We start from the raw sequence: 26,863 nt of genomic DNA on the forward strand, positions 1-26,863 counted from the left end.
ATGGAGATAGAGAGAGAGAGAGAGACCGGCGAGAGATGGAGATAGAGAGAGAGAGACCGGCGAGAGATGGAGATAGAGAGAGAGACCGGCGAGAGATGGAGATAGAGAGAGAGAGAGAGACCGGCGAGAGATGGAGATAGAGAGAGAGAGAGAGAGAGACCGGCGAGAGATGGAGATAGAGAGAGAGACCGGCGAGAGATGGAGATAGAGAGAGAGACCGGCGAGAGATGGAGATAGAGAGAGAGACCGGCGAGAGATGGAGATAGAGAGAGAGACCGGCGAGAGATGGAGATAGAGAGAGAGACCGGCGAGAGATGGAGATAGAGAGAGAGACCGGCGAGGGATGGAGATAGAGAGAGAGACCGGCGAGGGATGGAGACAGGGAGACCGGCGAGGGATGGAGACAGGGAGACCGGCGAGGGATGGAGACAGGGAGACCGGCGAGGGATGGAGACAGGGAGACCGGCGAGGGATGGAGACAGGGAGACCGGCGAGGGATGGAGACAGGGAGACCGGCGAGGGATGGAGACAGGGGGAGAGAGAGATGGCGATAGAGAGAGAGAGAGAGAGAGACCGGTGAGAGATGGAGATAGAGAGAGAGAGAGGCCGACGAGAGATGGAGGTGGAGAGAGAGAGACCGACGAGAGATGGAGGTGGAGAGAGACGGGGCCGACGAGAGATGGAGGTGGAGAGAGACGGGGCCGACGAGAGATGGAGGTGGAGAGAGACGGGGCCGGCGAGAGATGGAGGTGGAGAGAGAGGGGGCCGGCGAGAGATGGAGGTGGAAGGATAGAGAGGGGGCCGGCGAGAGATGGAGGTGGAAGGATAGAGAGAGGGCCGGCTAGAGATGGAGGTAGAAGGATAGCGAGAGGGCCGGCTAGAGATGGGGATAGAGGCTTCGAAAGAGAGCTGGCGAAAGATGGGGATAGAGGGATGGATAGAGAACTGCCAAGAGATGGGGATAGAGAGAGAGAGAGAAAGGCAGGCAGCAAGAGATGGGGATAGAGAGGGAGCACACCACTGAGAGGGTGGATAGAGAGAGAGAAAGAGACAGTGAGAGATGGGGAAATATAGATAGATAGGTAGAGAGAGAGCTGGCAAGAGATGGGTATAGAGAGAGAGAGCTGGCAAGAGATGGGAATAGAGAGAGAGAGAGCTGGCGAGAGATGGGAATAGAGAGCGAGAGAGAGCTGGCGAGAGATGGGGACAGAGAGAGAGCAGACAAGAGATGGGGATAGAGAGAGAGAGCCAGTGAAAGATGGGGATCGAGTGAGATAGCCGGCGAGAGATGGGGCTAGAGAGAGACAATGCCAGTGGGAGATGAAGATAAAAAGAGAGCCGGTGATAGATGGGGATGTAGAGAGAGAGAGAGCCAGTAATAGAGAGTTAGCAAGAGGTGGGGATAGAGAGATGAAGTGACAGGCGGAGGGAGATGGGGAGAGTGTGTGAGAAAGGGAAACACACAGGTGAAGTCAGGCAGAACGAGAGAGTCCAGAGGCTGATATTGAACTGCTGGGACATTGAGATGAGGAAGTGCGTGAGCAAGAGTTAGGATAGGGGAGAGAGCGAGATCAGCTGCCATCTCTGGCGCTTTGCATGAAGTGCAGTTTGGCAGATGGTGTTAGTGTGATGGGTTGGAGGCAAGGGGTTGCCGGTTTTTCAACTGGTAAAGCTCTGTTGCCCACTATAAGTGTTCCTAGTGACACTGCGCTGCCTGTGATTTGCTGTCAATCACATCGCAATTTCTGACCTTCGTGGTCTGGTCTTTCCTCAGGCGTGGTTGGAGTCTGGGTGCTCATGCCCTAGGCTATTTGGTTTATCGGTGCACAGTGTTTATCAGGGCTGTATGCATGGTGAAAGCGTGTGTGCCCAGTGTGCCCACTATCAGGGCTGTGTGTGCATGGTGAAAGCGTGTGTATACAATGTGTCCAGTATCAGGCCTGCATGCATGGTGAAGGTGTGTGTGCACAGTGTACCCGTAATCAAGGTTGTGTGCATGGTGAAGGGAGTGTGTGCATGATGTGCCCATGTGGCAGGTATTTCCCCATGCACCCTTCCCCAATTAAACCTGCTTTCTTTCTTTTACAGCTTGTGATGGGGCTGACCCCTGACCCATGCTGTCCTGGTGATTGACGGCAGTCAGTTAGCCAGTCGTTTGCAGGCTGGAAGGGCACAGTGCTCCCTCATCTGCCCCAGCAGAGAGAGCAGGATGGCCTTTACCCCGTGGGGCAAGCGGAGACCCCGGGTGAGGCTGTTGGACAGCCTGGCACTCCTGGTGCTGCTGCTGTGCCCAAGAGGGCGTGCTGGTGAATGTAAAGGGCACCGCCAGCTCCTGTTTCAACAGCCTGGTTACGTGACTGACGGCCCCGGCAACTATTCTGTCAATGGAAACTGTGAGTGGCTGATCCGAGGTGAGTTTCCCTGCTGTTGCTGTTGATGAAGGGAACTTGCCTTATCATGTGGAACCTCTCAGAAAGTTCAACGTCTCTTGATCCTCTTCACAGATCTTGGAGTCATAAATGGGTTACAGTGGAGGAGGAGGCCATTTGGCCCATCATGTGCGCTCCTCTGAACGAGTGATTCACCCGGTGCCATTCCCCCTGCCTTCTCCCCATTGCCCTGCACATTCTTTCCTTTCGGATTTTAATCCAATTCCCATTGGAAATTCTCGATGGAACTTGTCTTCCCCCACACTCTCAGACAGAGCATTCCAGACCCTGACCACGCACTGGATGAAAGATTTCTTGTGTCTCCATTGCTTCTTTCACCCAATCACATTCAATCTGTGTGACCACCCCACCCCCAAGCCTTCCACAATGGGAACAGTTTTTCCCTCTCTGCTCTGCTCCAGACCCCCCTCATGATTGTGATCACCTCAGTCACAGCTCCTGTCAACCTTTCCTTCGCCAAGGAAAGCCATCCCACTTTCTCCAATCTATCCACGTCATTAACGTTCCTCATCCCTGGAACTGTTGCTATCGTTCTTTGCCACATGTACCGAGCCGGACATTACTGTTACAGTTGATCAGAGATCTGGTTCCTTCCCTGTCGGGATTCTGTTCTGGGGCCCCTCACTTTGGGAAGAACAGTCTGGGCTTTAAAGAGGATTCCAAAAAAGGTCACTCCCTTACTCTGTTCTAAGGAAAACAACCTAAGTGGTTAGCACTGCTGCCTCACAGCGCCAGTGATCCGTGTTCAATTCCAGCCTCAGGTCACTGTGTGGAGTTTGCATATTCTTCTCGTGTCTGCATGGGTTTCCTCTGAGTGCTCCGGTTTCCTCCCACAGTCCAAAGATGTGCAGGTTAAGTTGATTGCCATGCTAAATTGTCAGGGGGAATTAGCGGGGTAAATATGTGAGATTACAGAAATAGGATGTGGGTGGGATTGTGGTCGATGCAGACTTGATGGGCCAAATGGCCTCCTTTGGCACTGTAGAAATTCTATGACACTGTCCAATCTTTCTTCATAAAGGTGGCTTTTATTTCTTTTTTGTTCATGGGATGTTGGCTTCGTTGACTAGACCAGCATTTATGCCCCATCCCTAGTTGCCCCTTGAGAAGGTGGTGGGTGAGCTGTCTTCTTGAACTATTCCACTTGAACTGTAATGCATAGGTCCACCCACAGTGCAGTCAGGGAACAAGTTCTAGGAATTTGACCCAGCGACAGTGAAGGAACGGCCAATATATTTCCAAGTCAGGGTGGTGAGTGACTTGAAGGGGAACCTCCAGAGCAGTGTTCCCAGGTATCTACTGCCCTTAACCTTCTGGATGGTAGTGGTTGTAGGTTTGGAAGCTCCCTTCAAAGAATTCCCTGGAGTTGAACGTAAGAACTAGGAGCAAGAGTAGGCCATCTGGTCCCTCAAGCCTACACTGCCATTCAGTAAGATCTTGGCTGATCTTTTCATGGACCCAGTTCCACTTACTTAAGAGTCATCATAACTCACAATTCTTTTACTGTTCAAAAAATTATCTTACCTTGTCGTAAAAACATTGAATGAGGTAGCCTGAACTGCTTCACTGGGCAGGGAATTCCACAGATTTGCAACCCTTTGTGCGAAGAAGTTCCTCCTGAACTCAGTCTTAAATCTGTCCTCCCTTATTTTGAGGCCATGCCCCCTCGATCTAGTTTCACCTGCCAGTGGAAACAACCTTCCTGCTTCTATCTTACCAATTCCCTTCATAATCTTATATGGTTCTATATGATCGCCCCTCATTTGTCTGAATTCCAGTGAGTATAGTCCCAGTCTACTCAGTCTGTCCTCAAAAGCTAACCCTCTCAACTCCGGAATCAACCTAGTGAATCTCCTCTGCACTTCCTCCAGTGCCAATATAGCCTTCCTCAAGTAAGGAGACCAAAACTGTACACAGTACTCCAGGTGTGGCCTCACCAGCACCTTAGACAGCTACAACATAACCTCCCTGTTTTTAACCTCCATCCCTGTAGCAATGAAAGACAAAATTCCATTTGCCTTCTTAATTACCTGCTGCACCTGCAAATCAACTCCTTGAGATTCCTGCACAAGGACACCTAGATGCCTCTGCACAACAGGGTCCTGTAATTGTTTACCATTTAAATAATAGTCAGTTTTGTTGTTATTCCTACCAAAATGGATGATCTCGCATTTACAAACATTGCACCCCATTGTGCAAACCTACACATCTTTGGACAATATGTGGCAATTTACCATGACCAATCTATCTAATCTATACATCTTCGGACTGTGGGAGGAAACCAGATCTATCCATAGCCATTTGCAGACTGTGTCCTCTGACACTCTGCCATTGATCTTAGTGCCATCTACAAACTTTGACACTCTACACTTGGTCCCCAACTCCAAATCATCTATGCAAATTGTAAACAATTGCTTTCCCAACACTGACCCCTGGGGTTGCTGTGACTGTACCTGTGTGTGGGGGCTGTGGTGCCTCTGTTGCCAAACGATGTGCATGATACTGGAACACGAGCAAGTTGCTTTTACGCTCCTCCTTTAATGGGAGCTGGAGCTGGCTAATTCTCCTAAAAGCAGGAGCCTGATCAAACAGAGGTTAACAAGAAGAGCCAGAAGGACATGTTAGGACAAGTGACCACAAGCTTGCTAAAGAAGTTTATTTTAAGGGAACCTCCATTTTCCCTCCAGCATGTGGTTAGAACTAGGACGTGGAATGGTAAGCCTTAGTTTGGGGAAATGTGTACAGGAGTGCTTCCTCCTGGAGTCTCAGTCTCTTTCCCATGGCTGTACAAATCCTCAGTGTGTGGACAGAGAGAGACAGAAAGTTCACAGGATCATGGAATCGTTACAGTGCGTGAGGCTATTTGACCCATCGAGTCTGTACTGACTCTCCAATAGACCATTCCACACAAGCCCTCTCCTCCACTCTATTCCCGTAACCCTGTGCATTTACCATGCTAATCTCCCTAACCCACACATCTTAAGCCACTAAGGGGCAATTTAGCTTGGCTAATTCTCCTAACCACATCTTTCCACACTAAAGGGCAATTTACCATGATTAATCCGCCTAACCTACACATCTTTGGACACTAAGGGGCAATTTAGCATGGCCCATCCACCTAACCTACACATCTTTGGACAATATGTGGCAATTTACCATGACCAATCTATCTAATCTATACATCTTCGGACTGTGGGAGGAAACCGGATTGCCTGGAGGAAATCCATACAGATGTGGGGAGAATGTGCAAACACCATACTGTCGTCAAAGGCTGGAATTGAATGGGTACCTGGCACTGTGAGATTGCAGTGCTAACCACTGTACTGTTCCAATAAACCTGCCCTTCCTACAGCTCTGATCACCTGTAATGGTAATGCCTGGTCCAGTGTATCCCAGCCTCCGTGAGCTGAAAACTAAATCCACCCCAACAGGGGCTGTGGCAAAGATTGATGGCAATGGTTCCAGTGATGAGAAACTTTAGTGACGTGACTAAATTGGAGAAAGTAGATCCTTTTGCAAGGGGAGAATAGTTTGTCCCCATCAACTCTCCTCATGATTTTGAACATCTCTATCAAATCTCCTCACAGCTGCCTTCTCTCCAAGAAGAACAGTCCCAACTTCCCCAAGCTGTCCTCTTAACTGAAGTTTCTCATCCTGACCCATCCTTGCAAACCTCTTCTGCACTGTCCAATGTGTTCACATCTTCCCTATAATGTGGTGCTGAGAACTGTTCATAATATTCCAGCTGAGGTCTAACTAGTGTCTTGTATAAGTTCAGCATAACCTCCTTGCTCTTGTACTCTGTGCCCCTCTTAATAAAGTCTAGAACACTCTATGCTTTATTAACTGCTCCCACCATCTTCCTGCCACTTTCAAAGATCTATGCACAGATGCACCTGCTCGTGCACCACTTTAAGAATTATACCCGTTATTTTGTCTTTCCATGTTCTTCCTCTGAGATGTTTGTGGGGGAGGGGATGGACCAGGTGCTTTCTGGTGGGGGAGATGGGGTGGGTGTTTTCTGGTTGGGGGGTGCTGGGCACGCTGTGGTTGGCATGGGCCCAGGGCCAGGTGCTCTCCGGGTGGGGGAGACGAGTACTCCGTGGGTTGGTACGGGGCTGGGCGCTGTCTGAATGGGGGGAGGGAGGGGCGACCACTATCTGGGTCGGCAGGGGGGTGGGCACACTGTGGGGGCGGGGGGGTGGTGGGGGGTGACAATGCTCTCTTGGAAGGGTGGGGGTCGATAGGCACTGATGCTGTCTGGGGAGTTTGGTGGGGAGCGCTGTCTTGGGGGGTGGGGGCGGATGATCTCTGGGAGATGAGGTGAGGTGGATGCTCTTTGGGGAGGTGCCAGGTGCTTTCTGTGCATACTCTGGGTGGTTTCTGGGGATTTGCTGGGTGTCAGATGTTCAGTGCTGTTGTGTGATGAGTTAGCTGGTTTTCGCTGTTGTAATAATCGGGTTTTGAATAAAGTTTGTTTATTGAAAGCCCCGAACAGCAGTTTCCGCATCGTCCTGACTTTCATGTTCTTGGATACCGAGTGCACGTACGACTATCTCTTCATTTATGATGGAGACTCCTACAACAGTCCACTCCTCGCTAGCCTGAGTGGGAACACTCTGCCCGAGCCGATCGAAGCACAGTCAGGAAAGGTCAGTGTAAACCTAGCTGTAAGGTGGGACGTGTAGTGGATGCAAGTGGGAAGCTGACGTGGGTGATCCAGGGCAGGCAGGTGGAAAAGTGGTTGGATGTCCCACGCGTGTCAGTGTCTGGATGTCTTTGTGAGTCTGTGTGCCCAAGACTTCAGGTGTTGGATCCTGAGATGTATGAACATGGCTATGTGTTTGTGCACACGCGTGTATGTGAGACAGACTCTGCAACATTCATTCCAACCCTTTTCTATCATTTTCCATTCTCAGATGCTCCTCCATCTGTTCAGTGATGCCAATTACAACCTGTTGGGGTTTAATGCCACCTACATCTTCACCCTCTGCCCTATGGGCTGCTCTGGTCATGGGGCTTGTGACCTCACTGGGACATGCACCTGTCATTCGGGCTGGAGTGGTCTGGCCTGCGACATCCAGAACTGCAGTGATTATTGTGCGTCGCATGGACAGTGTATCGCGGTAAGACTCAGTGGGCACTGCTCCCTTTTTCCCAATTATCATATTCCATGACTGGTAGGAAAGAGGGCTAGGATCCAGGCACACAGCTGGCACAACATGGGCAGTAGCTGTGTAGAGGGTAAATAGCATTGCACTCAGAGATGGTGTTGGAGTTACATAGAGGCTGTGCTGGTGCCTCTAAATAAAAGTTAATGAGAAGAGAAATGCCAGATTCATGACAAGAGCACAGGTGGGACTGATACAAGGCTTTGAGGAGAACGTGGGTAATGGGATAAGTTTGGGGATTGATACATCGCTATGGAAAGAGCGCGGACTGTGGGATTTATTTGGGATTGATACATGGCTATGGGGAGGAAGATAGGAATTAGAAGTGAGAGTAGGCAATTCAGCCCATTAAGCCCACTCCACCATTCAATATGATCATAGCTTATCTCCATTCATCTTATCTCCGATTCCCCACCTTCTCCCCTTAGCCCTCTATCCCACTTTTGATTAAGTATTTATTTAACCCTTCTTGAATCCATTGATTGACTCTGCATCCACTGCATTCAGGGGCAGAGAGTTCCATAGAGTCACAACTTCTAGTAGCTTCTTCTCATCTTTGTCTTGACACACATACACACACAGCCCCCCCCCCCCCCCCCCCCCCCCCCCCCCGCCCCGCTTACTCTGCAACTATGACCTCTTGTCCTAGACTGTCCCAGAAGGGGGAACATTTGGTTAACGTTTACTTTATCAATCCTATTGAGTATTTTATATGCCTCAATCAACCTCATTCTTCTGTACTCCGGCAAGTACAAGCTATTCAACCACTTCTTATACAACAGCCCCTTCAACCTGAAACTAATCTAGTGAACCTCTTCTGAACCACCTCCAGTGCCACCACATCCTTTCTCAAAGAAGGTGACCAAAACTGAACGCAATACTCCAAGTGTGGTCTCAATGCCTTATACAATTGTAACAGCACTTCTCTACCATTATACGTTGGACTCTTTTCAATAAATGCCAAGATTCCATTTGCCTTCCTTATAACATTCTGCACCTGCATACCCACTTTCTCAGACTCATGCACAAGGGCACCCAGATCCCACTATGAAGACACCTTTTGAATCTATTTCCCACTTAAATAGTAATTTGCCCTTTTATTTGCCCAACCAAAATGGATAAGCTCATATTTATCCACATTAAACTCCACCTGCCAGATTCTGATCCATTCTCCTAGCCTGTAACTTTTTATCTCCTCATCACAGCCTCCATTCCCATCTAGTTTCATGTCGTCAGCAAATTTTGGTATGTTGCAGTCTGATCCTCTTGTAGATCATTGATATAGATTGTAAATAGTTGTGGCCTGAGAACTGAACCCCGTGGGGTCCCATTAGTTACAGTTCATCAACTGGAGAAAGGGCCATTTATTCCAACCCTCAGATTTCTGTCAGTCAGCCAATCCTCGATCCAAGGTACTATTCTACCCCCAACTCCTTGGGATCTAACCTTCTGGATCAGTCCTTAGTGTGGCATCTTATCAAATGCCTGGAAGTCCAGATAGATCACTTGAGTAGGATCCCCATTATCGAACTTGCTGGCTACATCCTCAAAGAGCTCTAGCAGGTTTGTCAAATAAGATCTGCCCTTCACAAAACTATGCTGACATTGCTTTTCCAGATGCTCAGTCACCTCCTCCTTATGACGGCAGGCAATGGGATTAGTTTGGGATTGATACATTGCGATGGGGAGAGTGAAGCAGTGCGATTAGTTTGGGAATTGATACAGGGCTATGGGGAGAGAGAGGCAGTGAGATTAGTTTGGGATTGATACAGAGCTGTAGGGAAAGCATGTGGCGGTTGCATTAGTTTGGGGATGATATTGGGGGGATGGTGGAGAAAGCATGGGGCAGTGGATTTAGCTTGGGGATTGATACAGGGCTATGGGGAGAGTGGTACAGTGGAGTTAGTTTGGGGATTCATATAGGGCTATTGGGAGAAAACAAGCAGTGGGATTAGTTTGGGGCGATACAGGGCTATAGGGAGAAAGCGGGGCAGGGATTTAATTTGGGGATTAGTACAGGGCTGTAAGAGGAATTTCTAAGATTTTCCCCTGGGGTGCCCTTTATTTGTTGAACCTTACTCAACCAATAAATAGTTAAAGAACGAAAAAGAATTTATTTGCTGATGCATCAGGAGAGAGACAAAGTCAATGAAGGTTGACTGTCCTCTCTAAGCTAATATTGCGAGGTAAAATTATTATATTATTCTGAACATTTCACTTTCCCATCCAATCTTATCAATCAGAATGGAGGGGTCAATCGCAACATTACACATTATTACCTTAGCCAATAACATTCCTCCTGTCAGAAGGAATAGGGTATTATTAGCTTATTACCCATGTAGGTTCCTTCCCCCTTAGCTAGGAAACCTAACCCACATCATTACCAGTGTCCAAGGTCGTAATTAATATCTGTGATTTTTAATTGTTGAAAGGAGTCACACTTCCGCTGCAACCAGGACCTCCTTTATCAGCTTGAGAGACTGCTCCAGCCTCACTACCCATGAACAAATTTACTCCCTTAGATACCAAGCTAATTAAACTTGCCTCTTGCATGTCCAAAAACAGATAACAGAAGCCGTCTTTCTGTGCTCCACAGTATTAAAAGAATTCGGCCTGTCTACCATTGTGTTTCCCAGCATGCTGCATTCAGAACAAAGTTGGCCAAGGCGCACAAGACATAAATATTGAAAATATATTTTAAGCTTATAATTGGCTAATTTTTAGTTACACGGTTTATAGTGCCTTTGCAGTTTATAATAACTTTGCATATTTTGTTCCAGGCACATTGTGAATTCTGACTATACATAAGGCACTTTATAATTTCCTTAACCTAGTCTACTTATTTGAGTAAAACTAAAATGAAAGGCTTCATACTAAAAATTCTGTATTACCCTCCATCAGTCCCTGCTTTTGGCTCTTGGCTATAGCCCAAGATAAGGCTACTAAATAGAAATGTCCCAATGCTTGTTCCTGTGACCTGAAGGATAACTGGTCCTTTTGTATCCTTCCTTGCTCAACTTAATTGCCATCACTGGTACATCCTTTCTGTGGACTTGGACAATATTGCACAGGCACTCATGACTACATTGGCAAGCACCTTCAATGCCAAGATCACCAAGAAGAATATTGTGATCCCTTGTAGGATTGATGTTCCAAGGAGCCCAGCCAGCCTGAGAGCCAACCTCTTAAGGTAAATGGTTCAGGGTCTTTGAGTTTGTCCACCTCTTTCCTGATAGGATTAACCAGATTAGTTATGTTTTCTGAATTATCTGGTATGGACGTGTGACACTCTGATCCAATCACTGCAGATCCCATTCTTGCCACCAAGACATAATCTAATGCCAATCTGTGTTGATGTGCCACAGTGCACATGGCTACTGCAAGGGTAGTTGCTGTGTTCCAAAATGGAGCATAGAACCAGAATATCACGCATTGCTTTAGCTACTCCATATTAGGGAGGGAGTTTAGGAATGTGACATATGTATGGGATTACATATCCAGGGTAACACAACCTCTTCCATCCGACAGGAAACCAAGGATGTGCCCTATCCCCACAAATCCAATATGTTCTATTGAGCTTTGGGTAAGTGTTGCCTCTTCCAAAGCAATAAGAAATATTGCAAGATTGGTTATTACTGGGTGAACTCAGGCATAACCAGGTGGTTTGATCTGTCATGTGGCCACATTCATAAGAACATAAGAAATAGGAGCAGGAGTAGGCCATCTAGCCCTTCAAGCCTGCCCTGCCATTCAATAAGATCATGGCTGATCTGTAGTGGCTCAGTTCCACTTTCCCGCTTTCTCCCCATAACCCTTAATTCCCTTGCCTACTAAAAACCTATCTACCCGTGTCTTAAATATATTTAGCGAGGTAGCCTCCAACACTTCAATGGGCAGAAAATTCCAGAGATTCACCACCCTTTCAGTGAAGAAGTTCCTCCTCAACTCCGTTCTAAACTGCCCCCCCCCGCCCCCCCTTATCTTGAGGCTGTGCCCTCTAGTCCTACTGTCCTTTCTGAGCGGGAAGAATCTCTCTACCTCTACCCTATCCATCCCCTTCATTATCTTATACATTTCTATAAGATCCCCCCTCATCCTTCTAAACTCCAACGAGTACTGACCCAGTCTATTTAGTCTCTCTTCATAGTCCAACCTCCTCATCTCCGGTATCAGCCTAGTGAACCTCCTCTGCACTCCCTCCAAGGCCAAAATATCCTTGCGCAAGTGCAGTGACCAAAACTGCACACAGTACTCCAGCTGCGGCTTCACCAGTGCTCTGTACAGTCGCAGCAAGACCTTCCTGCTTTTATATTCTATCCCCCTCGCTATAAAGGCCAGCATCCCATTTGCCTTCTTGATCACCTGCTGCACCTGCAGACTGGGTTTTTGCGACTCATGCACAAGGACCCCCAGGTCCCTCTGCACCGTAGCATGCTGCAGCTTTTCGCCCTTTAAATAGTAATCCCTTCTACTATTATTCCTGCCAAAGTGGATAACTTCACACTTGCTAACATTGTACTCCATCTGCCAGGTCCTCGCCCACTCGCTCAGCCTATCTAGATCCCTCTGCAGACTTTCCACACCCTCCACACAATTTGCTTTTCCACTTATCTTCGTGTCATCAGCAAATTTCGACACCCTACACTCAGCCCCCTCCTCCAGATCATCTATATAAATGGTAAATAGTTGAGGCCCCAGCACCAATCCCTGCGGCACTCCACTAGTCACCAACCGCCAATCAGAATAACACCCATTGATACCAACTCTCTGCCTCCTATTAGACGACCAATCCTCTATCCACGCTAATACCTTACCGCCAACTCCATGCCCCCTAACCTTCTGAAGCAACCTTTTGTGTGGCACCTTATCAAACGCCTTCTGAAAATCGAGAAACACCACATCCACCAGTTCCCCTCTGTCTACCGCACTAGTCACATCCTCATAGAATTCCAATAAATCTGTCAGACACGACTTCCCCTTAACGAATCCGTGCTGCATCTGCTCTATCAAACAATTCTTCTCAAGGTGCCTCACTATTTCTTCTTTGATGACGGATTCAAGCATTTTTCCAACAACAGACGTTAAACTAACCAGCCTATAATTCCCTGCCTTTTGCCTGCTACCTTTTTTAAACAGTGGCGTAACATTAGCCGTTTTCCAATCTTCTGGCACTTCCCCGGAATCCAGCGAAGTTTGGTAAATAATCACTAAGGCATCTACTATCACCTCTGCCATTTCCTTCAGAACCCTGGGATGCATTCCATCCGGTCCTGGGGACCTATCCACCATCAGTCCCACTAGTCGATCAAGCACTACCTCTCTAGTGACAGTAATTGCATTCAGGCCCTCAACTCCTACCATCCTTCTATCTTTAATACCCACATTCACTCATGCCTAAGTTTTCCCCTTGGTTTTCCATTGTTCTAGCACAATATATCCCTTTTGGTTTTGGTGTTGGCTGTTTTAAAACTAAACGAGGACCTGTTTTCCCTAGATTATAGATAGGTGTATAAGTGTTTATATGACATAACTTCCCTGCACAAGACTAACTTTTATGAAATTCTTTCCTTACCTCTCTACTGATGAATTCTGGATTGTTTGATCCACCATTACTAATTCTGACCATGTTAAAGGCATTGCCTGTATTGGTATCCTCCCCCTTCTACATATATGGGATGTACAAATATACCCAACACTTTACCTGACTGGTCATCCTAGCATACATGTGTCCCATATATAAATAAGTATTAACACATACCTCCCAAGGGGAACGCTGAAGGACTTCAGTTGCTGCTCCCACCTGAGTCAAAATCTGTACATTCAATACTAAGAAGATATAACCACATGAATTCAGTATAACAGTCTCTACAACTTCTGTCTTACAATCAAATACAATTGTTAATCAATGTCAAATAATAAATAATACAGCTTGTTTACAAAACTTGCACAATCACCATGCCACACTTTGCACATGCTCGCAACTTGATTTGCTTCTGCATTGGGGGCTGTTTGGCTGATCTTGATTGGAGCTGTGCCTTGAATGTAGTAGTAGCAGGTCAGAGATCTTCTGTGCGAATAATTTGTAATAGAATCCAGATGGCCTGACAACCTTAAATTTAGCAATCAAAATAAATTTGATGTAATCAGATTCTCTCTGCTTGTACTATTATAATAAATATTCAGTTGCTGGGTCAGGTTTGCTACCTTGGGGCTTACCACTGGGATATGACTTTAACTGAATCCAGTGTCTCCAGTACAGGCTATACTTCTCATCAATTAGGGCACATGTCTGCCCTGTAACCACCACATCAAAAGGCTCTTCCCAGCAAGTTCCTAGCCCTTTTTTGTCTTTCATGAATTTCACCATTACCTTATCCCTTACCTTATTTTGCAAGTTAGAAGTATTCTGTCCCGCCAATTCAACCCAATCTCGGTGCTGCTGTTGTGTGATCACCTGCTTTTTGAGAAAATGTAGATTGTCTATTAGAGCCTTCCATATTCAATTCTTTCTCTCCATCATCCCTCAATTCCAAGAGTGATATAGTATGTGAAATCTCTGCTTTATTCCAAGCATACGACAGGCCTCTTTCAAAACCCTCCCTGATCAGAATCCAGCTGAACGGGTATTCCCCACCTGGGAATTATCTCGTTTGTTAATATCACAGCTACAGTAGTAGCTGTGGCATCTTTACGTGGGAATGCTTTAACCCATCGCGTAAACTCATCTACAATTACTAAAGAGATCCCCATCATTTGTACCCGTGATAATAACCCTGTAAAACCCATTTGTAAATTTTCCTAGGGTTCTTTGAGTCTGGCTTTACTTCCCATTTTAATTTTGCAGTGATGTCCTGGCACCATTAGGGTGCACTGCACGCACCTCTGATAATATTAACATTTCTTCAATAAATCAAGCATCCTGTCTGCTCGTGTGCGCTATTCCATGATAAATCTTCAGCAGTGAATACTGTGTTACTTTATTTTCCCTTTTCTCTCCATGTTCCATCATGACCTTTCTGTCCTCCATCTTTTTTCCATTGCTCCTTTTCCTCTTCATTTGCATGTTCCTGCACTTGTTTTACATCAATATCTGGACTGTCCTCAACTGCTACAGCGTCCAGCCCTACAGGCTGAGTCCATTCCCAATCCTGTTTTACTAAGGACTTTGCTGCCTGGTTGGCAAAATGATTTCCTTGCTGTACTTTATCCTCAATTTTCCTATGAGCTTGAACTTTTATTATTGCTGCTTCTAAAGGAACACTGGCTGCCTGAAGTAAATTCCTGAGTATGCGGGCTTTGGAGGATTATTTTTCCCATCAAGGGCTCCAAAACATTGACTGTCCATGAGGCGCAAGCTAGTGCCCTCACACACCAATACATTGCTCTGGCAACTGAGTGTATCTGAGCAAAGTAACACCCCAACCTGTCTCAAACTGTCCCCATGCTGCTGAGCAACCACAGTTCCCTGTATTCCATCATTTTCTCCACAGAAAATGTGTAATGTTTGGTGACCAAAGCTTGGACTGCCACCAAAGCCTGCTTCATATCTGAAAAAGCCTGTACTTCTGCATCTTCTCACTCTATCATTTCCTGACTAGCCCTTCCTCATTTTATCAAATCCTGTAAAGGTTTTACCACTAGGGCATAATCTTCTCAAAATTCTGACAACAGTTAAAAAGTCTTCAATGCTTGACTTGCACCTTTTCTGGTGAAAAGCCTTTGTACACAAATATCCTTCCCCCAGTCCTCTGGAAACTATCTTTTTTTTCCTGAATTCTATAACCTAATAACATCTTTGAAATAGAAATCAAACCTTTCAGTTTGATTCCAGGCTATAAGTTATTTTGATTGTTTGTTCTTATCATAAATAACATCATTTTATTAAAGTAATTTGCTTACAGCACATTTTCTTATGTCAGAATCATCTCAAACTCAGAAATCAGTGTTTTGAGCTTTCAGCTGCCCATTAGTGCCTATCTTATCTTTTCTTTCTTTTCAACAAACTTTGTTCCTTCATCCGTGGCTATCACCTAAACTGTATTCTACTTCCTAGAATCCCTTTAAATGCTCTCTTGTATCCAATGAATTTTGATTCTGTCCTCCTCTGTTTGCTATCAGTTCCTCTATAATGTATCTTTTATTACCGTGTTCCTTTTCCTTGTTTATTCCACTGAATTATTTCCCTCATCTCCATTTATATTAATCTGTCAGCTTGGTGTTATAGGCGGGCTCCCCCTTTTAGCCCATCTGGCGTCTAATTCCGTTTTCAACCTTGCCTTATTCAAAATTTACAACAGGGTGTGCTTTGTGTTCAAAACTACTCCTCAAATTTTGTGGTTCATTCATTACTTTGCATATCCATGTTACACATTTCAACTAGAATGCATTATGGTAGTATAATAATTTCCATCATTAAACACACGGTCCATTCTACCTATTCCCCTTTCTGTTAGATTTTTGATTTTACGTCTTAAAACTACTGCAAGTCTTATAACACACAGGTCCACCCTCTCTGGGACAGAATAGATTAATTCTGCATTTGTTTCAGCAGGGGTGGAGTAAATTCGCTCAGATTGACATCATCACTTCAAACACTCAGGAATAATTCTTTCTATTTATCTTTGCATTGGTAGTTCTATCAAAAATGTATTTTTGAAGCCTGATCCGGATTAATCCAAAATTAAATTTTATCTCTTTTAAACATCCCTATTAAATTAAAATTTTTACACTTACAATCTCTCCAGTTTAGCTCAAAATTTTCACGATGAATTATTTCTACAACTCTGCCCCCGTAACCAACACAGGCAAGTACAAAATCAATTCAACTGTGTGCCTAAATGGTTCTCCTTACAACTTTTCAGAAGTAACACAACGCCATCTTGAAATTGATTTTCTTTTCTCAACATGGCAGAGCTCAAATCTCTGTTGGTTTCCTATTCTTGCAAATAACCATGGATCGCACAATTACATCCTTTCTCTATCTTTGCCAAAGAATCATAGAATCCCTACAGCACAGAAAGAGGCCGTTCGGCCCAACGAGTCTGCACTGACCACAATCCCACCCAGGCCCTATACCCATGTTCCTATACATTTACCCACTAATCTCTCTAACTTATACATCTCAGGACACTAAGGGCAATTTTAGCATGGCCAAGCACATCTTTGGACTGTGGGAGGAAACCCACGCAGACATGAGGAGAATGTGCAAACTCCACACAGACAGTGACCCAAGCAGGGAATTGAACCAGGTCCCTGGAGTTGTGAAGCAGCAATGCTTGCTACTGTGCTGCCCACAGAGTTCATGCCTGCTTGTTTCTTTTAATCCTTTACCCTTTGGTCTATGCTGCTTTAGACCAACCAATTTAACCTCGCTGTCTCTCTCACGGAAGACCTGTACCTCTCCCTGCCCGTTGACTTACATGGTCTTGTCCCCTCTCTCCTTCTGGAATCTGTCCCTGTGAGTTCCTTGCACCCGAGCCAAACGCCATTGCTTCGCTGCATAGGAGTGTCCTTGAGTCTGTCCCTGGCCCCACTATGTTTAAGTGTAGCTTCTCTACAAATGCTCCTTCTACCTGCATGGCTTTTCACTGTGCTCCATAGGAGATCCAAATGTCCATTCCCAGCCTCTCTACGTTGAATGTAGACTCTTCACATCCACACTGCTTTCGCACCTCTTCCCCAGCCCGAGATACTTAACCTTATGGTTTCCAGCTGCCAGACACGTAGCCCCCTAGCTTCTGGTATTTGAAGAATGTACTCACCCACCTTTTGGGAACACGGCTCGCCACTAGTCACCGGTGAGTATCCTGCTGTCGCAGCACCAAATTGTAAGAGAATTTTTTGAGGGTTTCCCCTGGGGTGCCCTGTATTTGTTGAACCTCACTCAACCAATATACAGACTGTGAAAGACAGTGTGTAGTTAAAGAACGAAAAGGAATTTATTTGCTAGTGCATCAGAAGACACAGTCAGAGGGTTGCCTGTCCTCTCTAAGCTAATATTGCAAGGTAAGATTATTATATTATTCTGAACATTTCACTTTCCCATCCAATCTTCTCAATCAGACTGGCCAGCCTAATCACATTACATGTTATAACCTTAGGCAATGACGTTCCACTGTCAACAAGAATACGAGATTATTAGCTCATTACCCATGTAGATTCCATCCCCTTTATCTCGGAAACCTAACCCACATCATTACCAGTGTCCAAGGTCGTAGTTACCATCTGTGATTTTTAATTGGTGAAAGGAGTCACTCTTTCACTGGAACCGAGGCCTCCTTTGTCAGGTTGAGAAACTGCTCCAGCCTCGCTACCCATGAACAAATTTACTCCCTTAGATACTAAGCCAATTAAACTTGCCTTTCGCAGGTCCAGAAACAGATAACAGAAGCTGCCTTTCTGTGCTCCATTGTATTAAAAGAATTTGGTCTGTCCACCACTGTGTTTCCCATCACACTGCATTCAGAACGAAGTTGGCCAAGACACAGTACATAGATATTGAAAATACAGTTTAAGCTTACAATATTTGTTTAATTTGTGGTTATACAGTTTATAATGCCTTTGCAGTTTATAATAACTTAGCATATTTTGTTCCAGGCACATTGTGAATTCTCACTATATAAACAACACTTTATAATTATCTTAACCTAGCCTACTTATCATCAAACTAAAATGAAGGGCCTCATACTAAGAATTCTATTCCACATCCCCATCGAGGGCTATGGGGAGAGCGCAGAATAGTGGGATTAGTTTAGGATGAACAGCACTATGGGGGAAATGCAGGGCAGTGGGATTAGTTTGGAGACTGGTGCAGGGAAATGTGGAGAGAGCAGAGCAGTGGATTTAGTTTGGGGAATGATACAGGGCTATGGGGAGAGAGCAGCTGAGTGGGATTAGTTTGTGGGATGATACAGGGCTATGGGGGGAAGGCACAGCAGTGGGATTAGTTTGGAATTGAGACATTGCTATGGGGAGAGTTGGTGCAGGGGTTACTTTGGGAATGATAGAGGGCTATGAAAGAGAGTGGGACAGTGATTTTACTTTGGGTTTGAGATTATCCTGATATGGTTCTCGTCTGAGATATTTCTATCCAATTCTAGTCTCAGCATTGCCAGTGCCAGCCGGGGTTCATAGGCCACAACTGTGACCTTTCACTCAATGACAACCAGAGCGCCGGGAGCTGGTACAATGTCAGCAGATCCGATCCAGAGTTCACAGGACGCACTGCAGCTGCTGGTACTTTCCTCAATACCACCAACTCTCTCTACATCTTTGGCGGTAGGTCTCAGCATTTTCTACCCTTTCTATCAGCAGCAGTTCAGCTGCCAAGCTTTATTCTCCTGGGAGTGTTTGATAGGGACACTGTAGAGGGAGCTTTACTCTGTCTCTAATCCCATGCTGCAGCTGTCCTGGGATTGTCTGACGGGGACAGTGTAGAGGGAGTTTTAGTCTGTATCTAACCCCACAGCCTAGAGGAAGCGTTACTTTGTATCTAACCCTGTGCTATACCTGTCTTGGAGTGTTTGATGGAGACAGTGTAGAGCAAGCTTTACTCTGTATCTAACCTTGTGCTGTGCATGCTCTAAAAATTAAGTTCCTTTGTATATAACCCATACTTTTGTATGTTTTGTCAGAATGAACCTGATTTCCATGATGCTATAAAATTAACAAATTTGGAGTGTAATCTTGTAAGTGGCTCTTGCTGCAAAGCAATAGTCTCAGTATTCCTATAGTGTAGGAGAAAGACTGCAACTTCCTACCAGCAGAGGTAAGCACCAAGTGGGTGTGACATTCAGATGAAGGGACATATTGAAATCTAAAGAGAAAACAGAAAGCAACAAGAGAATTCCAGCCATTTGGGTAAATGGTGTATCAGTAAGGTCCATGGAAATAGTCACTACTACAAAATAAAACTAAAGGATGTTTGTCTGAATGTGTGTAGCATTTGCAGTCAGATAGATTAACTATTAGCACAAATAGAAATAAATGGATTAGATTGAATCGCTATAATAGGGACATGATTACGAGATGACCAAAGTTGGGAAATAAATATTCCAGGTTACACAAGATTTCAGAAAGACAGGCAGAGTGAAAGATGAGCAGTGTAGGACTGTAAAGGATGATATAAGGGCATAAGTGAGGAAGGATCTTGGCTCAGAAAATCAGGAAGTAGAATAAATAAAGGGTAACTTTCAGTGTTGCCCTCTTAGTGGCAGAGACAGGAGAAATTATGGGGAATGAGTCATTGAACAAATCTTTTATGACTGCTTCACAGTAGAAAGCGTAAATCACATGCCAGGAAGAGTGAGTGACTAAGGGTTAAACAGTGGAGAGCTTTAAAGTAATTAATACCAGCAGAGACAAAATTCTGGAGAAATTTGAGGGACTAAAATCCAGAAAGGGTGTGTTTATCTCTGCCGCACCACTAGGGGGAGCACTTCCTGTGCATGCTCATGATGTAGAGATGCGTTGGACTTGGGTAGGCACAGTCACCTGATGAAGGGGCAGTGCTCTGAAAGCTTGTGCAACCAAATAAACATGTTGGACTTTAACCTGGTGTTGTGAGACTTCTTCGTGTGCATGCTCAATTTCAGTGTCAGATGGCAACATTAAAACAAACGAGTTGGCTTGACACACTAACAATAAAGTTCAAATTTCCCCCTCACAGGTTTGTACAGTCTTTAATTCTTTAATTAGTTGTAAGTTCTCGTATTTGTCTACTTAGCATTAAGTAACTGTCCCCTCTAAAACATGCTTCTGACAATTCAGTAAATGCTGAAGATATATATAATCGTGAGATTTCTAACTTCTCATGGGGAGAATTGATTATAATATTTAGTTCAAGGGCTCATTTTGGTAAAAGGAAGTAGAAACGTATTTTAACTAAAATATTTAAGAGAAAAGATGTACAGGTTTAGTGGCTTGGCCATGCTTCATTTGCCCCTTAGTATCAAGGGCATTAGCTAGGGTAAATGCAACAGGGTTGTGGGAATAGGGCCTGGATGGGATTGTGGTTGGTGCAGACTCGATGAGTCAAATGGCCTCCTTCTGCTCTGTAGCGATTCTATGAAAATTAATTGCCCAACATGAGACTTGAAAAGTTGGTTTTGGATCAAGGTTTCCATTACCCACCAGTAGAGCTATACAGGTGATGTGGAAACTCCTACACAAAGCCTTAACGCACAGGATCCATCCCGAAGAGATAACACTCACATAAAATCTCATTGAGATGCCAGTGCCATCACAGATTGGGATCTGGGGTGAGTTGTTGCAGATGAATAATATTTCTCCATGCTACAGTGAAATACTACACTGGAGTTCCGTTATAGTATATGCAAGGGAGGTGGTGATGCAGTGGTATTGTCACTGGACTAGCAATCCAAAGACCAAGGGTAATGCTCTGGTTACCCAGGTTTGAATCGCACCATGGCAGATGATGTAATTTAAACTCAGTCAAACATATGGAATCAAAAATATAATGGTGACCATGAAACCATTGTTGATTGCTGTTTTTAAAAATTGAACCCTGGAGCTGATGGCATCAACCCAAAAGAGATGGCTTCAGAAGCAGTGGGTATGCTGACGATGATTTCCAGAAATTCTTGAGATTTTAGAAAACTCATGGTGGATCGGAAGTTAGCAAATGCAACACTGCTATTCAAGAAAGGAGGGGGAGAGGAAACAGGTTCGTTCGCCTGACATCAATCATTGGGGAAAGTGCTGGAACCTGTGACAAAAGAAGTTTTCATAAAACATGTAGAAAAGCATAAAAATGCTGAAAGATCTTCTCAGTAAGTCTGACTGCATCTGTGGAGAGCGAGTAGAGCCAACGTTCGAGTCTAGATGACCCTTTGTCAGAGCCTCTTTCCCCTTGGCTCTGTCAAAGGGTCATCTAGACTCAAAATGTTGGTTCTACTCTCTCTCCACAGACGAGATTTTCAAGCATTTTTCTGTTTTTGTTCCTGATTCCAGCATCCACAGTATATTGCATTTATGTAGAAAATCATCATATAATCAGACCGAATCATATTTGACAAATTTATTTGGGGGTTTTTTTTGAGGATTTAGTTTGTAGGTTCAATACAAGGCAACTAGTAGATATAGTATGCTTTGATTTTATTAAATCATTTAATAAGCTGCCACGTAATATGTTAGGGCTCATGGAGTGGGGGAAATATATTAGCATAGATGGAGGCACAGTGACACAGTGGTTAGCACTGGGACTCAGGTTCAGTTCCCGGCTTGGATCACTGCCTGTGCGGAGTCTGCACGTTCTCCCTGTCTACATAGGTGTCCTCCGTGTCCTCCATGTACTCCAGTTTCGTCCCACAGTCCAAAAAATGTGCTGGTTAGGTGCATTGGCCATGCTAAATTCTCCTTCAGTGTACCAAACAGATGCCCAAGTGTAGCGACTAGGGCATTTTCACAGTAACTCCATTGCAGTGTTAATGTAAGCCTACTTGTGACACTAATAAATGAACTTAAACTGGATGGAGGATTGATTAATGGACAGAAGGCAGAGAGTCGAGATAAATGAGGCATTCTCAGGTTGACAGGCTGAGTGTCGCCATGATCAGTGTTAGGGCTTCAGCTACTTATGAGCTATATTGGTGACTTAGACAAAGAGATTGAGGGCACCGAGCATAGATTGCTGACCATATGAAGCCAGTTGGGAATGTAAGCTGCGAGGAGGCTGCAGAGCAATATGGACACGTCAAGAGATGGACAGGACAGTGGTAGATAGAGTATATTGTGGCAATGTGTGAGGTTGTTCACTTCAGTAATAAGAATGGAGAGGCAGAATTTTGAATAAACTTGTGGGTGGCATGGTGGCACAGTGGTTAGCACTGCTGTCTCACATGCAAGGGACCCAGGTTCAATTTCCAGTTTGGGTCACTATATGTGGAGTTTGCACATTCTCCTTGTATCTCCGTGGATTTCCTCCAAGTGCTCTGGTTTCTTCACACAGACCGAAGGTGTGCAGGTTACGTTGTTTGGCCATGCTAAATTGCCTCTTTGTGTCAGGGAGACTAGCTGGGGTAAATGCATGGGGCTATGGGGATAGGGCCTAGGTGGGATTGTGGTTGGTGCAGACCTGATGGGCTGAATGGCCTCCTTCTGCACTGTAAGGATTCTTTGAAATATCAATATTGAGAGGAAATCGAGTATACTTATACAAAAAATGCAAGAATGCAGATACAGCAAAGAATTCGGAAGGCGAATGCAAACTGGCCTTTACTGCAAACAGATTGGAGTACGAAAATAAGGAAGTCTTGCTACAGTTACAGAGGGCTTTAGTGAGACCATGCATGGAACACGACATGCAGTTTTGGTCTCTATAATTCAGAAACGATATGCTTGCTTTAGAGCTGAAGATTCATCCCTGAGATAAGCAGGCTGAGTAAATGGTATATTTGTGTAAATTTATATATTTATATTGTCAGCATTTCGAAAAATTAGAGACCATCTCATTGAAACCTACAAGGTTCTGTTGGGGCTTGTCGATCCTAGTCTCGAAAGTATGTCAAGCAACGTAGCAGTCACAGAGACATTGGCATAATGTTCCATACAACCTACTCTTTACTGATTCTCGAATCACTCAAAGCATTGAACAGACATTGAATTGCTTCCCACGCTGCTTGTGAAACTCAGAGCTTGGAATTCATAATAAATCACAAGACTCAAAGCTTAGATTTGGATGTTACCTGTGCGAGGCAAGCTGGCCAGGCTCCCTCCAATGGATCATCATCTCTGCCGAGTACGCTGAGGGTCAGCCTTCCATGATGGTTCCTCCTGAGTTGTCACTACTGAGACGCCAAACTTCCCACTTTAATATGTTTCCTTCCAATCTCCAGAATGTTTGAAGATCTCTCTCTCCCTGGCCATGTGCGCTCACGACCCTCAGGACCTGGAGTTATCCATTTGTTCAGCAGCCCTGGTAAACATGACACATCCTTTCTGTATTTCTATTATCAGCACTTAGTTTAGCACATTCTGCAATTATAGCTCATAGAGTCATAAGAAATATATAGCACAAAATCAAGCCCTTCAGCCCAACTCATCCACGCTAACCAGATTTCTTGAAATGAACTAGTCCCATTTGCCTGTGATTGGCCCATAACCCTCTAAAACTTTCCCATCCACACACCTGTCTAAATGTCTTTAACTGTTGCACTAGTACCCGCCTCTACCACTTTGTCTGACAGCTCATTCCATAGACACATCACTGTCTGTGTGAAAAAGTTGCCGCTCAGATCCCTTTTAAACCTTTCACCTCTCACCTTTAACCTATGTCCTCTAATTGGGCTCCCCTTTCCTGGGGAAAAGAGCTAACCTATTCATTTTATCTATAGCCCTCATGATTTTTATGAACACTTATCCTCTGTCACATGCTGCTGATTTTATTCCAGATTAGCCTCACTCCTGTGGCCTTGCTCATTGCCCCTCTGGGGCCGAAAGCATTGCAGTAGTGGTTAGTTGTTGGCTGGACAAAGAATTTTCTTTTGTATCCAACACAGCCAAGAACTAGATACTGTCCATTATGTCACCATTCAGCTGAAATCTCTGAGAGTACAAGGGAGTCGCAGTATTTATTAGCATAAAAAGAGCGTTTTTATCCACCTGACGATGACACATCACTCTGGATGCCTGGTCAACAAGGTCAGGTCGTGAAACTGCAACCACAGCTCTCTTCAGAGTTCTTGTGCATTTTCTCATAATGCTTTGTAACACTTCATCATCCAGCTACAGGCTTGACAGAGTGGACACCAGGATTGTTTCCACTGATCAGGGAATCTAGGGAATCACAGGGCACAGACTTGGGATAAGAGGTGGGGGGCAAGCATCACTTAGGGTTGAGCTGAGGAGAAATTGCTTTCGTTAAAAGGGTTGTGGATCTTTGGAATTCTCTACCCCGGAGGATTGTGGTAGCTTGTTGCTGAATATATTAAAAGTTGGGGAATGGATAGGTTCTTGATCTCTCAGGGAATGGGAATTGGGAAGTGGTTGGGAGAATGGAGTTGAAGCCACACGCCATCAGTGATCATATTGAATCACGCGGGTGGGTGGGCTAGACTACTCTACTTTCCCGTCTTCCATTATATACGGTATGGTGGCCTCACAGTGCCAGGGTCCTGGGTTCAATTCTGTCCTTAGGTGATAGTCTGCACATTGTCCCCTTGTCTGTGGGTTTCCTCCGGGAGCTCTGGTTTCCTCCCACAGTCATGATGTGGAGATGCTGGCGTTGGACTGGGGTAAACACAGTAAGAAGTCTGACAACACCAGGTTTAAGTCCAACCGATTTATTTGATAGTAAACTCACAAGCTTTCGAGGTTTCCCTCTTCGTCAGGTGGATGAAGAGTTCTGGCCTCAGACAGAGCATATAAAGCACAGACAGTTTACAGATTACTGATTAGAATGCGAATCTTTACACCTAACTTGCTATTCAAGTCTTAAAGTGGCTAACAATGTGAGTGGAAGGAGCACTGAGCACAGGTTAAAGAGATGTGTATTGTCTTGAGACAGTACAGTAAGTGAGGTTTTGCAAACCCAGGCAAGTCATGGGGGTTACAGATAGTGCAACATGAACCCAAGATCCCTGTTGAGACTGTCCTCATACGGAACTTGACTATCAGTCTCTGCGCAGCGACTCTGCGCTGTCGTGTGTTGTGAAGGCAGCCTTGGAGAATGCTTACCCGAAGGTCAGAGGCTGAATGCCCATGACCACTGAAATGTTCGCCAACAGGAAGGGGACAGTCTTGCCTGGTGATTGTCGAGCGATGTTCATTCATCCGTTGTCGTAGTGTCTGCATGGTCTCCTCAATGTACCATGCTTCAGGACATCCTTTCTTGCAATGTATTAGCTAGACAACATTGGCCAAGTTGCAAGAGTAAGAACCATGTACCTGGTGGATGGTATTCTCACGTGTGATGATGCCATCCATGTCGATGATCCGGCATGTCTTGCAGAGGTTGCTGTGGCAGGGTTGTGTGGTACTGTGGTCACTGTTCTCCTGAAGGCTGGGTAGTTTGCTGCGAATAGTGGTCTGTTTGAGGTTGCGCAGTTGTCTGAAGGCAAGAAGTGGGGGTGTGGGGATGGCCCTGGCGAGATGTTCATCTTCATCAGTGATATGTTGAAGACTCCGGAGAAGATGTCGTAGCTTCTCCACTCCCGAGAAGTACTGGACGACGAAGGGTACTCTGTCCACCGTTTGTCTTCTGAGGAGGTTGGTGCGGTTTTTCGCTGTGGCGCATTGGAACTGTCGATCGATGAGTCGAGCGCCATATCCTGTTCTTATGAGAGCATCTTTCAGCGTCTGGAGGTGTCTGTCATGATCCTCCTCATCTGAGCAAATCCCGGAGGGCTTGTCCATAGGGGGTGGCTTCTTTAACGTGTTTACGGTGGAAGCTGGAGAAGTGGAGCATTGTGAGGTTGTCTGTCGGCTCACTTACTGTACTGTCTGGAGACAATACACATCTCTTTAACCTGTGCTCAGTGCTCCTTCCACTCACATTGTTAGCCACTTTAAGACTTGAATAGCAGTTTAGGTGTAAAGGTTCGCATTCTAATCAGTAATCTGTAAACTGTCTGTGCTGTTATATGTCTGAGGCCAGAACTCTCCATTCACCTAACGAAGGGACAAATCCTGAAAGCTTGCGAGTTTACTATCAAATAAATCGGTTGGACTTAAACCTGGTGTTGTCAGACTTCATACTGTGTCCCTCCCACAGTCCAAACATGTACAAGTTACGGTAATTGGACATGCTAAATTGCACGTTAGTGTCAGGGGATTTGGCAGGGTAAATCATAGGGTTGAGGGGTTAGGACTCAGTTGAGATTGTTGTCGGTGCAAGTTCGAAGGGCCAAATGGCCTGCTTCTGCACTGTAGGGATTTTCTATGATTCTTCTGTGTACTCTTGCAGGTTTTGATCTGAATGAAGTCCTGGGCGATCTTATTCGATACAACTTCACGAGTAATCAGTGGCATCGAAGTTTACTCAGCCCCTCTCCGGTAAGCAGCTGTCTACTCCCTCAGGTTTGTGGCAGCTTCTGCCCCCGTCCCTCAGTGTCTGAATTCATCCGCTGCCCCTCTATGTCAAGGTATCTCTCCCACCACCCGCCCTCCCCCTCCACCCCTGGCCACTAGCTTTACTGTTTGCTGGGCTGTCAATGATTTGAATTTAAACCGGTGGGTGGCTGTGATTGAATGTTAATCAGCAGACGTAAGTCCTGAAATTTTACG

General features: G+C 45.3%; 1 protein-coding gene across 1 annotated transcript in view; it reads left to right on the forward strand.

Moving 5' to 3' along the window:
- Nucleotides 1–26,863, forward strand: part of megf8 (multiple EGF-like-domains 8) — a 91,103-nt gene that overhangs the window by 4,546 nt on the left and 59,694 nt on the right. Inside the window, 5 exon segments of the mRNA XM_080205156.1 lie at nucleotides 2,089–2,411; nucleotides 6,939–7,102; nucleotides 7,370–7,576; nucleotides 18,721–18,898; nucleotides 26,544–26,632. Of these exon segments, the coding sequence (XP_080061282.1) occupies nucleotides 2,210–2,411; nucleotides 6,939–7,102; nucleotides 7,370–7,576; nucleotides 18,721–18,898; nucleotides 26,544–26,632 (840 nt within the window). The 5' untranslated portion in view covers nucleotides 2,089–2,209.

Source organism: Carcharhinus amblyrhynchos, chromosome 16 (genome assembly GCF_965287045.1).
Source record: "Carcharhinus amblyrhynchos chromosome 16, sCarAmb.v2.hapA, whole genome shotgun sequence".
NCBI classification, from domain to species: Eukaryota; Metazoa; Chordata; class Chondrichthyes; order Carcharhiniformes; family Carcharhinidae; genus Carcharhinus; species Carcharhinus amblyrhynchos.